The sequence below is a fragment of the Hemiscyllium ocellatum genome, chromosome 5, assembly GCF_020745735.1.
Source record: "Hemiscyllium ocellatum isolate sHemOce1 chromosome 5, sHemOce1.pat.X.cur, whole genome shotgun sequence".
NCBI lineage: Eukaryota > Metazoa > Chordata > Chondrichthyes > Orectolobiformes > Hemiscylliidae > Hemiscyllium > Hemiscyllium ocellatum.
Window position 1 is genome coordinate 122,309,045 of NC_083405.1, and position 14,088 is coordinate 122,323,132.

The 14,088-nt window shown below is 39.9% G+C and overlaps 1 protein-coding gene across 2 annotated transcripts in view; it reads right to left on the reverse strand.

The window, feature by feature from the left end:
- The window catches only part of LOC132816149 (actin-related protein 3B-like), a 181,096-nt gene that overhangs the window by 90,243 nt on the left and 76,765 nt on the right, over positions 1–14,088 (reverse strand). For both annotated transcript variants that reach the window (XM_060825623.1, XM_060825622.1), the window contains exons 4-5: positions 6,803–6,913; positions 3,132–3,227 (exon numbers count right to left, since the gene is read on the reverse strand). In XM_060825623.1, coding sequence (XP_060681606.1) covers positions 3,132–3,227; positions 6,803–6,913 — 207 coding nt within the window. The remainder of the gene's footprint in view (positions 1–3,131; positions 3,228–6,802; positions 6,914–14,088) is intronic.

A 14,088-nucleotide genomic window follows, 5' to 3' on the forward strand; every position in this document is an offset into this window, starting at 1 on the left:
GCGTCCTGCCTTCCCAATGTAGATGAGATCACATCGTGAGTAACGGATACAGTAGATGACGTGTATGGAAGTGCAGGTAAATCTCTGACAGAGATGTGGCTGTCCTATTCATTTATATTTATTATTCTTATGTGGGTGCAGCTATTTTTTTTACTAGCAGAATGTTTTCACAAAGTGTGTGTGCACAGAACCTTCTGCATGAGCAATGTGAACTTTTCAGGTGTGTCAGAAAACATAGCCTTCAAATTATGTGTCATACTTTAGGGACAGAGATGAGGTGAACTTCTTTCTCTCCAGGGTGCGCAACTTTGGAACTCTGCCTGAGAGTAGTTGAAGTGAGATTATTGAATATTTAATGGCAATGGCAGATAGATTATTGTTATGCAAGGGAATCAAAGGTTATTGGGGTAGATGGGAATGTGGAACTTGAAATATAAACAGATCAGTCTTGATCTTATTCAATGACAGAGCAAGCTTGAGGAGATGAATGGTTCCTATTTTCCACGTTCATATATCAAATGAATAAAAACCCATTGCTCACAGGATGATGTTTTACTTATTAAGGGTGACAATGCTATCCATTTAAAAAACATTTTCAATGCTCATTGGGTATACTGTCCGGGCTACCTTCCAATAGTAACTTTGTTGTAACTACTGTGAAATGTATCATTCAAATTGACTTTAATTGGACCATTAAATTTAAAAAAAATTGCACCTTACTTTACATATTAATCTTTCAATTTAATGAATTAGTGATTGTTCCTGTTTCCTGATCAGTCTGTGGATTATAATGCTCCAAACACACATTCACCCGCTCTTCATCTGACCCCATCAGCATACTCTTTCTATTCCATGCTCCCACCCCCACCCAATTCATCTTACTTCCTTTTACATAAATCTAAGCTATTTGCCTCAATTATCTTACACAGTAGCATCGAAAAAATCTCTGGGCAAGCACAAACTGAATTTTTGAACCTTGTGAACTCTAGTAAGATTTGAAAATTGCCAATTTAAAGTCCTATCTCCCAAGAAAAAATACAATTCTCAGAGTATTCTCTAATAAAGACATTGCAAGAGAAAGCCACTAAATTAGAAAGGTGTGGGAGTACATTTTGTGTGTAACTGCACCAAAAAACTACATTTCTGTTTCCATGGTTACAGATGGAATCACTAAATTGGTTAAGAGAACATTTCTGCATTCTGCTCTTCTCATCTCAAGTACTCAAGCAGTTTAAACAAAAAAAAATTCTCTAGTTAAAAAGTGAATGTCACTCCATCAAAAAACATGAAAGCAGCTTGAAAGCCCCTACTATATTATTCAAACTAATCTTGGTCTTTTAGGAATGTTGGAGCAGAAATAGGCCATTCAAGCCATTGAATTTGATCCTGAATAATCTTCTACCACAATATTATTTTCTTGCATTCTCAAAATCCCTTCTTAAGTTTAACATCTGAAAATTTATTAATTTCTTTATTGAAAATACTCAATGACTGAGTCATCCCATCCTTCTTGGAGTAAAGAATTCCAAAGATTCACCACCCTGAGTAAAGAAATACCTCCTCATCTCAGAACTAAATGGCCTATGTCTTATTCACAGACTGTGTCCTCGGTTCTAGACTCTCCAACCAAGGAAAACATCATTGCTGCATCCACTCTATTAAGCCCTGTAAGTAATTGTGCACTTAAATGAAATCATGTCTCATTCTTCTAAAGTCAAAATAAATCTATACACAACCTTGTGAAAGGATTCTGCTAGCTCAAGTTGAATCAATTCTGTTTCCATGTTCTTCACATTAAATTATAATTTAAATTAATAAAATAAACAAAAAAGTCTGATATCTCACGCCATTCTTCACCCTTCAACCATTTCAAACAAATAATTTCTATTTCAGTAAGTATAGGGTAGAGCAGTCATCATCCTTCAAAATATGAATATAGTCAGTTCCTCGCTAATGCAATAGTTGTGTTCTTACGCAATCCCATGTTGCAGAAAAATTGCACTTTAGAAACAGAGCATTACAGCCAACATACATTTTAAAAGTTCATGCTGTAGAAATAGCATCCCCCAATTTACCAATCACATTACAGTGAATTTCTGTTGATGAAATGTGTATTATAACAGAACGACCTGTCTGAAAATGTCAAAAGCAAGGCCAGTCATGCATTAAAGAGGAGAAGAAAGAAAAAGAGGTGGCGATGGGATTTTACATTTACAACCCATGTGGTTCTTTTTATTTTATCCAATATATCCACTTAGTCATAGAGTCATAGAGATGTACAGCATGGAAACAGATCCTTCAGTCCAGCCCATCCAAGCCGACCAGATATCCCAACCTAATCTAGTCCCACCTGCCAGCACGCGGCCCACATCCCTCCATACCCTTCCTATTCATATACCCATCCAAATGCCTCTTAAATGTTGCAATTGTACCAGCCTCCACCACTTCCTCTGGTCAGCAAAATACTCAAATTGGAGAAGGATATGAAAACAGTCCCTTCAGTTATGCTGAAATAAATACGGCTCATAATAATACAAATGCAAACTTTTACTGCACCATCTCACTATGAATTTCCATAGGCTTGCTTCAGTGACATTGAAAAATGTGATAACTCTAAACTTGAAGACAACTTGATATTGTGTAAATAGGCACTCTAAGAAATCTATTTAGTCTATCAAAGCTTATTAACCTTAATTTCTGACCTATAAAAAGCACTGGAGAAGATCAAACAGTCACTGTTACAAGACAAATTTGACTGAACAGTGCAAGGATATGCTGTAACATAATGTATCTCTCGGTTTGTGATGGGTTTTCTTTCTCCCTCGACCCCCGATTACATCATTACTCCAGGAAAACAAACTAAAAGATGGTCACATGTTACTGTCAAGTAAAAGGAAACACATACTCGTGTGTGGACAAGCAGGCAAGCTGTTTCCAATGCTGCATAATTCCCAAGCATCCAAAATGAGAGGAAATTTGAACAATTATTACATTCCAAGTTTCACCTTCAATGGCACAACCAAGATTAAGTTACAAAAAAGGTCAAGGCTGAAACCCACAGAAACACATCCTGCCACTGATTCCATCTAACTGAAAAGCCAAGCAACCTCTGCTATTAGCAAGTTCCTTACCTGGACTGCAATGTAAAGACCTGGGACATTAAAGGATTCGAACATGATCTCTGCAAGGTACTCTCGATTTTCTGGTGTATTGAGTGGTGGTTCTGTCTGCATCAAAAGAGTGCAGAAGTTTTATATGTAAAATTAAATATTTCCATTGAAAGAAAATTTCATTGCCTTCACCCTCTTAATGTTGAAATATAGCACCTCTTCAAAATCTGGATTAGCTCCAGATTTATTTCATTCTCTTTTGATGACTCCACATTTAGTCCTTCATCCATTTATATTTTTAACTTCATTATTTTCTCTGACCTCAGATAGAATTCACATTTCTTCCACTGCTGAAATTGCCTTTTTCTTTCTCAGATAAATCACTTATTTTTTCTACAAATGATACTTCCAACTTTGCCTTAGATTTGAACATTTCTCCCATATTTGGGAAGGCATTTCTGGCACACTTCTTGCACTTATAAACGGGAAAATAAAAGCCAAAGCACCAAGAAGCTCCTCTGAATTTTCCTTTCATTCCTTCTAAACCTCAAAGATGTTCCCTACAGTCACTTGCCTGTTTACTGCTCTACTGTGTGAAATTAAAGACCAACTGATTCCTTTACAAAGCTTCAAAATTTAAGTTTCTAAATTTCTTTTCCTTTTTCTTCTCTTAAAAACTTAAGGACTTAACTCAAAACATGCATTTATATTGCATCATTAGCATCTAAAGGAGCTTCACCGAGTGTTATCAATATTTAACATTGTTGTTCATCAAAAGAAACTATAGTGTTGGCCAAATGACCAGAAGATGCTACCAAGGTTGTAGTCACAAGGGAGGTAGTTGAGGCAACGGGTTGATTAAAAAAAAGATCTGTACTCAACACTGATAAGCTACCTGAATAGTTTCAGATGCATCTAAGGATATTGAAGGCATAGTTACAGAGTACTGGAAAACTGCAGCCTTAAAAGCAGATGAAGAACATGTGCAGCAGGCCAATAAGTTTAACCTCAGTTAGGGAAAGCTTTTGGAGAAATAATCTGGTACAACAATAGCAACAACTTGGATATGTTTGCGTTAATTAAGGAAAGTCACATGGCTTTAAGGCAAAATGCATTTTAATAATTTGATTGTTTTTGTTTTGTTACATTAACAAAGGAGATTTATGATGGTAGTGCGATTGATGTAGTATACATGGAATTTTAAGAAGATATTTAATAAAGGTACAGAGTTTACGGAGGAAATTCCAGGCTTTAGGGCCAAGGCTGCTGTGGCATTGCCACCAATAGTAGAACAATGAAAACTATAGATGAGTGAGAGGCAAGATTTGGTGGAAAGTAGAAAGCAAGGAAGGTTATATGGCTGCAAGTTAGATGCAAATTAAATCACTCACTCCAAATTTATCTGGCATTTCCACCTTAACTTCTGAATGGACCTGAGCTTTTTCATTTGACTACATAATTTTTTTAAAAAAGCCTTCACTGGGACTAAAGCAGAAAATGCTGAAAATATAAAACAGATTTGGAAATACAAACTTCAGTGTAACGTTTCAGGTACAACTCTTCTTTCATGACCAATGATTTCTTTGAAGATATTTACTAAACTGCTTTGCAAGTCAAGCAGATTCATTTTAGATTTCCAGCATCTGCAGGCTTTGCTTTTCTCTATTTCCTAACCGACAACTAACTGTACTATCAGGTAAGTTTCAAAGTTACAGACAAGCTAGTATTGGTTTCCTTTTGTATTGCTCTTATTCTTTAAAAATTATCAACACTGGAGTTAAATGAAAAGCATGCAACATTCTTGAACTTTATATCTGATCTGTGTGGTGATAAAAGCTCTCATAATTTAAAGGGTTAAGTGCAAGTTGCTCGCAGCTAGACAAATAAGCCAATTTGGCACAGGGAATAAAGAGGATTGCCCTGAAACATATTTCAAGTGAATAATTTTCTGGTATGTGTGCACAATTCACAAATATTTTGAAGGTCTGATATGGAATAAAATCACTATGTCAATTTCAATCACAAGAACTATAGGTTCTTGCAATTATACTGGTAATATCTAACAAAAGGTTACAAATAGATTCATCATAATTCTGTTTGAAATACAAAGTGTACCAGTTATGTATACATTCTTTTCTTTCTGAAAGCAAAAACATCTATAAGCTCTTTCCAGGCACAATTTTTCTATTCTACATTCTATCATGCAAATAGAGAAACTGACTTTGCAAATCCTCATTCCTGCTAAAGTACAACTTCTCAGCAACAAAATCAGCCCATTGTTAAATCTGGAAGAGAGATATATAATACCATAAAAGCATAAACACAACAACCAAATTATTATCACCAATGATAATATATATTTCACTGTCAAATATTAGCATATACATCTTTTACTGCCAAGCCACATAATTACTACCTTGTACATTTATATGTTTCCATTGGTTGTAATATTTTCAATTATCGTTTTGTTTTTTATTTAATTCCTTACCTCTCTCATGCTATACATACGAACCAATTCTCTGACCTCTTACCCTGTCACATTCTCTAACCCACACAATAGTCAATTCCCTAATTACTAGGAACACAAAAATTACCAAGTGAAAATAATTACCAGTTCACATCATTATTGTCCTCTATGCATTTGAGCCAAGCCAATTTTCAAAACTGTCAAGACATTTCACACCAATTATAATACTTAATGGGAAAACTGCATTCTGTATAAACTTTAGCTGCAAACTATCTCAAACTCAAATAAAAGCATTCTCTGGAAACTGAAGTTAAATAAATTATTACCAGCACTTCCAGGAATCAAGGTTAATTATAATGCTTATTTTATGCTCTTCAAAATTTACTCAAAGTTTGGCAAACCTCATAAGAAAGCACACACAGAGGATTTTGGAACACTGATCTGGTGACATTTTTAGTTAGTTTTTTCCATCCCTTTCTTTAAGCCAATTCCTCCTTGCATACAGTTCTAAGTACCTATTCTTCATGTGCTGAGTCCAGAAATACCTGTCAACAGACCAATCACAAAAGGCTATTACAAATTCAGCCCCTTCATGTCTTTGTCAGAGGTTGGTCCAATCTGTGGCAAGAGCTGATGAACAGGGTTTAGTAGATATGGCCATTAATCAAGTAAATAGGGTGGAGATATAGAATGGTAGGACAGACTCAAGGTGCTGAGCGATATTCGTTTATTCTGACCTTTCTACAAGGATAGTTTACAGCACAGGCCAGGGGGCTAGATCATATAAATTTGAGGTACTACATTTCCACCACTGGTTAGAATTGTGATTACAATGTGATAAATTTACATAAGTGGCTTATATTATAAATGTTGGGCTATAGATTTTGTATTACAAATAAAATCTACATAGAATGGGGCAAATACAAAATATGTGTGCCAATGTAAAATTACTAAGATATTAGATATATTTTGTATGCTTCTGGTCTACTGCAATTTATTTCTTTTTAATTAATTCACAGGATGGGGCCATCAGTGGCCAGGCCAGCATTTATTGCTCATTCCTAATTCAGATTGCACCAACATAGATTTGATCAGACAATAGTATTTGAAGTGCAAGTACAAGTTGGAATACTGTTTTGATAAAAATTATGTAGAATATACACGAGCACAGGCAACTTCAAATAAACAGAATCATTATGAGTGTCAAGTAATACAATGTTACAACCATTAAAAAGTGATGATCTTCAGGTTCTGCTCGGAGATACTTGAATATCACATGTTCCATAAATCTCTCCATTAGATCCCAGTCTTCAACTATTCCATGTCGAATAGGCCACTAGAAATAGAAACAAAATTCCAATGTCAGCTATAGATGTGTCACATAGAACATAGAAAAATACAGCGCAGTACAGGCCCTTCACCTTTTATATATACCTCATTCTTCAGCAGCATTTCCCATATCATTTGTAAATCTTATGGCTTACTGAGAACATAAATGAAAAAAATCCATTGATGCATAGAATGAAATAGGGAAGGGAAGATTCCAAAGGTCATATCATCTGATGAGCTGAACGTGTTCCAGCGCTTACACCTTTTAACTGCAAGTACCTAATACTTTAAAAGGAAATTCACATCTTTTAGAACCATCAAAATACTCTTTTTATTCAGGAATTCTTAACTCTACTAACAAAGGGAATAGACACCACAAATGAAATCAGAGACAATGCAAGGCATTGGATATTCTCCCAGTTAATTTAGATAAATTCTTCTGCTAAGCTATATTAATCAGCATTAATGCAGAGGACAATAGGTGGAAGCCTAGGTATTTAAAGGAAACTGCGACTAATTGTTCCCTCAAGGGTGTAAAGAACTCTACACATCATTGGATTTAAAATTTAAATGGAGCTGGAGAGTGGACATGCAAATTGAGGGAATTGCATTACTTTAAGAATGTAAAAGATAGAAATAGAGAACATACTCTATCAGCAACAAATTGTGGTATGGTGGAAGAACAGGTAATTAATACTGGCGATATAGTTTGAACAGAGGAAGAATTCAAACACAAAGGGCAATTTGAGTAAACATGCAGAATAGAGAAGGATACGATAGTTTAGTATGATGAATACAAGCATACATACAAATTCAGAACAAGAGTAGGCCACTCAGCCCATTGAACCTGTTCCATCATTCAATAAGAATATGGATGATCTGATTACTCCACAACCATTCCACCCCCAATAATCTTTCATGCCATTACTTATCAAGAACCTAACTCCAGCTTAAAACATTCAAGAGCTCCGTTTCCACCAGCTTTTCAGGAGGAGAATTCCAGACACTTGCAACCCTTTGAGGAAAAAGAACATTCTCACCTATCTTCTTAAATGGATGACCCTTTATTTTATAAAGGGTGATCCCTAATTCCAGATTCTAGACAAGGATTTCCACATACATCGTGTCAACATCCGTCAGAGTTTTATATATTGCAATCACATCACACCTTATTCTAAACATCATTGGGTATAAGATGAGCCTGTCCAACACTCATCATACATATTAGTCCAGTAACCTTTTTTAATCAAATGCCCTTGCTCTAAATGCATTCTCTACTTGCTTTCCTAATTACATGCAAGACCTTATGAATTTATACACAAGGACATCCAGACCTCACTTCATCTCCTGTAGCACCTCTGGTAAGCTATTCCTGGACAGCGACAACACTGACTTCAACCAATAATTTGTAAGATTGCTCAGGTAAGGCATGAATACAAAAAGAACACATATGTCCTACTACAAAGGAAATCTGTCATCCTTACCTGGTGTGGCCTTCAAGTGACTCCAGGCCCATATCAATAAGATTGACAACAAAAACAGAAATTGCTGAAAAGCCTCAGCATGTCTGGCAGCACTTGTGGAGAGAAATCAGAGTTAACATGTTGGGTCGTGTGACCCTGCCAGACCTGCTGAGCTTTTCTGCTTTTGTTTCTGATTTACTGCATCCACAGTTCTTCTTGGTTTTTATTCAATAAGGTTGACCCTCACCTCCCCTTTGAAATAGCCTAACAAGCCGTTCAGGTTTCTCAACCACTGGAAAATATCTCAAAAAATTAATGCGACCAGGCGCACCACCTCGTGCCAAGTAAGACACTGGAAATAACATTGGAAAACTCAGTCCTGTTGACCCTGCAAAGTCCTCATTACCAACATATGTAGACAAGTGCCAAAATTGGAAGAGTGGTACCACAAGCTAGTTAACTATCAGCCTGACATCATCATTCTCACAGGATTATACATTGCACATGATGACAATACCATCATCATTCCTGGATATGTGATGTCCCATTGGCAGGACAGAAACGAGAAATGCTGGTGACACTGTGATATACAATTGGAAGGGAGTTGCCTTGCAAGTCCTTAATATTGACTCCAGATCCCATGAAGTCATATGGTATCAGTTCAAACATGATCGAGGAAACATCCTGCTGATGTCCACATACCAGCTCCCCCTCAGCTAATAAATAAGTACTCTGTTGAACACCACCTGGAGGAAACACAGAACCTGGCAAGAATACAGAATGTATTCTGGTGGGGATTTCAATATCACCACCAAAAGTGGCTCGGTAGCACTACTACTGACCAAGTTGGTCGAGACATAAAGAACACAATTGCTCAATACAGATCTGCGGCAAGTAGCAAGTGAACCAATAAGGAAGAACACACTTGACCTCACCTTCACCAATCTGCTTGCTGCAGATGCATCTGCATCAGTAAAAGTGACAATTACACAGTCCTATGGGAACAAAGTCCTGACTTCATATTGAGGATACCCTCCACTATGTAGAATGGCACAATCATTATACAAATTGGGAGTTATTTCCAATAGATGTAACAACTCAAAATTGGGCTTCTATGAAGTTTTATTATGAAGTTGAAGGTGTGTACTATACTTTTAAGAGAGAGTGAATGCTATTTTGCACTGAGAACTTAAACACACCTATCATATGATTAGATGGCAGTCATACAGTGTACTGGAAAATTGAAAATATGCAACATTTGTCTGTGAAATGGACACCTGAGTGGATTGCTGTTTTCACAACAATTCAAATTTAATCAATCAGCTTAAATTAGGCCCCAGAATACTAAAAGCCAATAAAGTTTATATTTATTGTTTTGCCAAAATCGAACAAGTGAGATGATCCGATGCTGGCGGTATAAAGAAGCAAGCATTTTGAAAGTTAGACAGAAAGGAAGCTGCCATTGAGAGTAAACTGCCATCAAGGGAGACTGCCATTCTAACCACTCTCTACCAAAGGTGCCTTGTTCATATGAAATAACATTGCAATAAAAGACAAAAGACGACTCAGAGAAACCTTCTTCCAGAGGAAGACAGACACTGATAATGACAGCTGTTATCTGGTTTTGAAATTAAGTTTATGTAATGTTAATATGTTATTGGAATAGTATGTTATTATAGAGTTGAAGGCAGATAATAAGCAGTTATAGATAGCTTACTCCTGTTTCTAGTTCATATGTTCTTAAGAGAAAGGGGGCTTAGATTTGTAAATAGTTGTTATTTAATGTTCAGTTTAAGAGTTAAGGAATAAATTGATATTATTTTTCTTCAAATCGTGGAATTTGGGAGTTCTCTGTCACTCATACTTTAACAGATTATGAGGTGAGGTGAGCTTTTCTGGGTATTTGGTTTAATTAGCAGATGGGTTCACCAATGCTGTAACAGTTTTGCAAGCCATTAGCATCAGTGGAACTATACTCCAATACATTCCAGAACATCATAGCCTGACTTATGTCCCAAGCATACATGCAAAAAGGCATGCCAGGAATAGCACTACACAAAGCTAAAAATGAGGTGTCAAACTGGTGAAGCTACAAAACAGAACCATTTGTATAGGTGAAAGTAAGTACTGCTGATGCTGGAGATTAGAGTCAAAAGTGTGATGCTGGAAAAGCACAGCAGTCAGGCAGCATTCAAGGAGGAGAAAAATCAACATTTTGGGCAAAATCCCTTAATCAGGATTGAGGCTGCGAGCCTCTGGGGTGGAGAGATAAATGGGAGAGAGGTGGGGCTGGGGCACGATAGCTGAGAGTGCTATAGGTGGTTGCCAGTGGGGGTAAAGGTGATAGATCAGAGGGGAGGGTGGTGCAGATAGGTGGGAAGGAAGATGGACAGATGGGACAGGTTATGAGGATGGCACTGAGCTAGAAGGTTGGAACGAGGGTAAGGTGGGGGGAGGGAAAATGAGGAAACTGGTGAAATCCACATAGATGCCATGCGGTTGGAGGGTCCCAAGGTGGAAGATGAGGCGTTCTTCCTCAAGGCAACAGGTGGTTAGGGAACAGTGATGGAGGAGGTCTGGAACCTGCATATCCTTGGCAGAATGGGAGGAGGAGTTGAAGTGCTCGGCCACAGGGCGGTGGGATTAGTTGGTGCAGGTGTCCTGGACATATTCCCTGAAGGGCTGTGCAAATAGCCTTCCCAATGTAAAGCAGACTGCATCAAAAGCAACGGATACAGTAAATTACATGTGTGGAAGTGCAGGTGAAACTTTGATGGATGTGGAAGGCTTCTTTGGGAACCTTGGATGGAAGTGAGGGGGGGAAGTATGGACGCAGGTTTTGCAATTCCTGCAGTGACAGGGGAAGGTAGGTTGGTGGGGAATGTAGACCTGATGAGGGAGTGGCAGAGGGAATGGTCTTATACTGAAAGCGGATAGGGGTGGGGAGGGAACTATATCTCTGGTAGTGGGGTCCGTTTGTAGGTGGCGGAAATAGTGGAGGATGATGCGATGTATACAGAGGTTGGTGGGGTGGAAGGTGAGGAGCGGGGGTTCTATCCTTGTTGCGGTTGGAGGGGTGGGCTTCAAGGTCAGAGGTGAGGGAAGTGGATGAGATGCGCTGCAGGGCATCATCAACTACATAAGAGGGGAGATTGCGATCTTTAAAGAAGGAGGTCATCTGGTATGATCTGTGGTGGAACTGATCCTTCTGGGGGAATTGGGAATAAGGGATAGCATTTTTGCAGGAAGCAAGATGGGAGGAAGTGTAATCCAGGTAGCTGTGGGAGTCGTTGAGATTGTAGAAAGTGTCAGTGTTGAGTCGGTCACCGTTGATGGAGATGGAGAGGTCCAGAAACGGGAGAGAGGTGTCAGAGATAGTCCAGGTGAATTTAAAGTCGGGGTGGAATGTGTTGAAGTTGATGAACTGTTCAACCTCATTATGGGAACACAAGGTGGCGCCAATGGAGTCATCTGTGCGGCGGAGGAAAAGGTGGGGAGTGGTATAACTACAGAAGATAGACTGTCCCATGTACCTGTCAAAGAAACAGGCATAGCTGGGGCCCAGGCAGGAGCCCATAGCTACCCCTTTCGTCTGAAGGAAGTGGGAGGATTTGAAGGAAAAATTGTTGAGGATAAGATGGGTGGAGTCGCGAATCTATTTGGAGAGTTCCTGGACTGGGGGGATAGGACAGTACCGAGGTATGTGGAGATGAATTCGGTGGGGTAGGAGCAGGCTGAGACGATAAGATGGCCGAGGTAGTTAGGCTTGTGGATCTTGGATAGGAGGAAGAACCAGGCAGTGAAGGGTTCCCAAACTATGAGGTTGGAAGTTGTGGGTGGGAGATCCCTTGAGGTGATGAGGTTGTGTAAGGTCTGGAAGACAATGGTTTGGTAATGGGAGATGAGGTCGTGGTTGAGGGAGCAAGAGGAGGAGGTATCTTCAACTCGGCGCCTTGCTTCAGTGGTGTAGAGGCCAGTGCACCAAATCAACACTGTATCCCCCTGACTGCTAATTTGATGGTGAGATTGGGGTTGGAGCAAAGAGAGTGGAGGGCTGCATGTTGTGAGGGTGAGAGGTTGGAGTAGGTGAGGGTGGTGGACAGGTTGAGGCAGTCAATGTCTCGGCAACATTTGGAAATAAAGAGTTCGAGGGTGGGTAACAGACTGTCACGGGGTGTCCAGGTGGATGGGGAGTGTTGGAGCCGGGTGAAGGGGTCCTCAGAAGGTGGGCAGGAGTCTTGATTGAAAAAGTAAGCTTGGAGGCAGAGGCAGTGGAAGAAAAGCCTGACAACACAACACATGTTGAATTTGTTGATTTGTGAACAGAGTGGGATAAAGGTAAGGCCTTTGCTGAGGATTGATCATTTGTCCTCAGTGAGGGGGAGGTCTGGGGGATGATGAAAACTTGGCAGGGCTGGGAGCTAGGACCTGGTATAGGGCTGGAGCTGGGAATGGGGGCAGAGACTGTAACTGGAGTGGGCATGGTAGTGGGGCAACTGGTGGGCACCTCATTAACAGAAGTGATACTCACCCCGGGGCTCTGGGGGAGCAGAGGTGGTGACAGTGGGATCTGGGGGGGGACATATTGGCGGTGTTCAGGTGAGTGGCGTCGGTCGGGGCAGAAGTAGTTGTGACGGCAGCAGCTGCGGGGGTGGAACGCATGGCGTCAGTGATGATGTAGGGGTCAGACGTGGCGAAATACACAGTGTAAGTGATGTAGTTGGGGGCAGAAGTGGCTGCGATAGTGACCCACAAAGGGGATGGAAATCATGGAACATGTGGTGTGGGTGATATCAGAGGGGGCAGAAGTGGCTGCGGCGGCGACAACAGAGGAGGCGTAGAGTTCCAGTTGGGCCTTGCATTGATCTCAGCAGCAGCTGATCTTGTAGCTGTCATGGTGGCGGTTGTCTGGCTGATGTTTGCGGCTGCTGTAGTCTGACCAGCGGTCGCGGAGGCAGCATGATCAGCCGCGACTGTGGGCTGTTGGGCGGCGGGGACAGAGGTGACGTCACCGTTTGTCGCGGTGATGATGGCTGGCATGGTCTCGTGACTGTTGGCGGCCGAGCAGTTCCAAAGGTTGGGGAAGCTTCTGGAATGTTCGAGGGATGCCAACTATTGAGGTGGGTATATGAAAGTTTTTGTACTTACAGTTTTTGATGTTTGAAATGGTGTAGAAAAACTGTTTGTTAAGTGTATGAATCCTTCTGAGGATATAATACAGTAGGGGTCTTTTGCAGTTCTGAAAGAGTGTAGCCTTCAGTTGAGGCAGGGCTGACTGTAGAGAGATAAGGTGGCAGCGCGTGGCTGCGAGTGTGGAGTGGAGGATCCGAAAGGAGAACCGTTACTGGAGGTTTTGAATTTGTCGTCTGTACTAATTGTCCTGTTCAGGTCCAAATTATGTTGGTCTGAATGTGGTTTAGAGTCCATGTTGAAACTATTTGTATGCCAAACAGCATAAGCTACAAATAACAGAGCTAAGAGATTCCATAACCAACAAATCAAATCTAAGCTCTGTAGTTCTGCTACATCCAATCGTGAAATATGGTGAATAATTAAATAAATCACTAGTTGAGAAAGCTCCACAAATATCCTCAAACACAATGATGGGGAAGCCCAACACATCAGGGCAAAAGTTAATGTTAAAGCATTTGTAATGATTTATACCTAGGAGTTTTGAATGGATGATTCATCTCAGCCTCTCTAGAGTTCCCGAGCATCA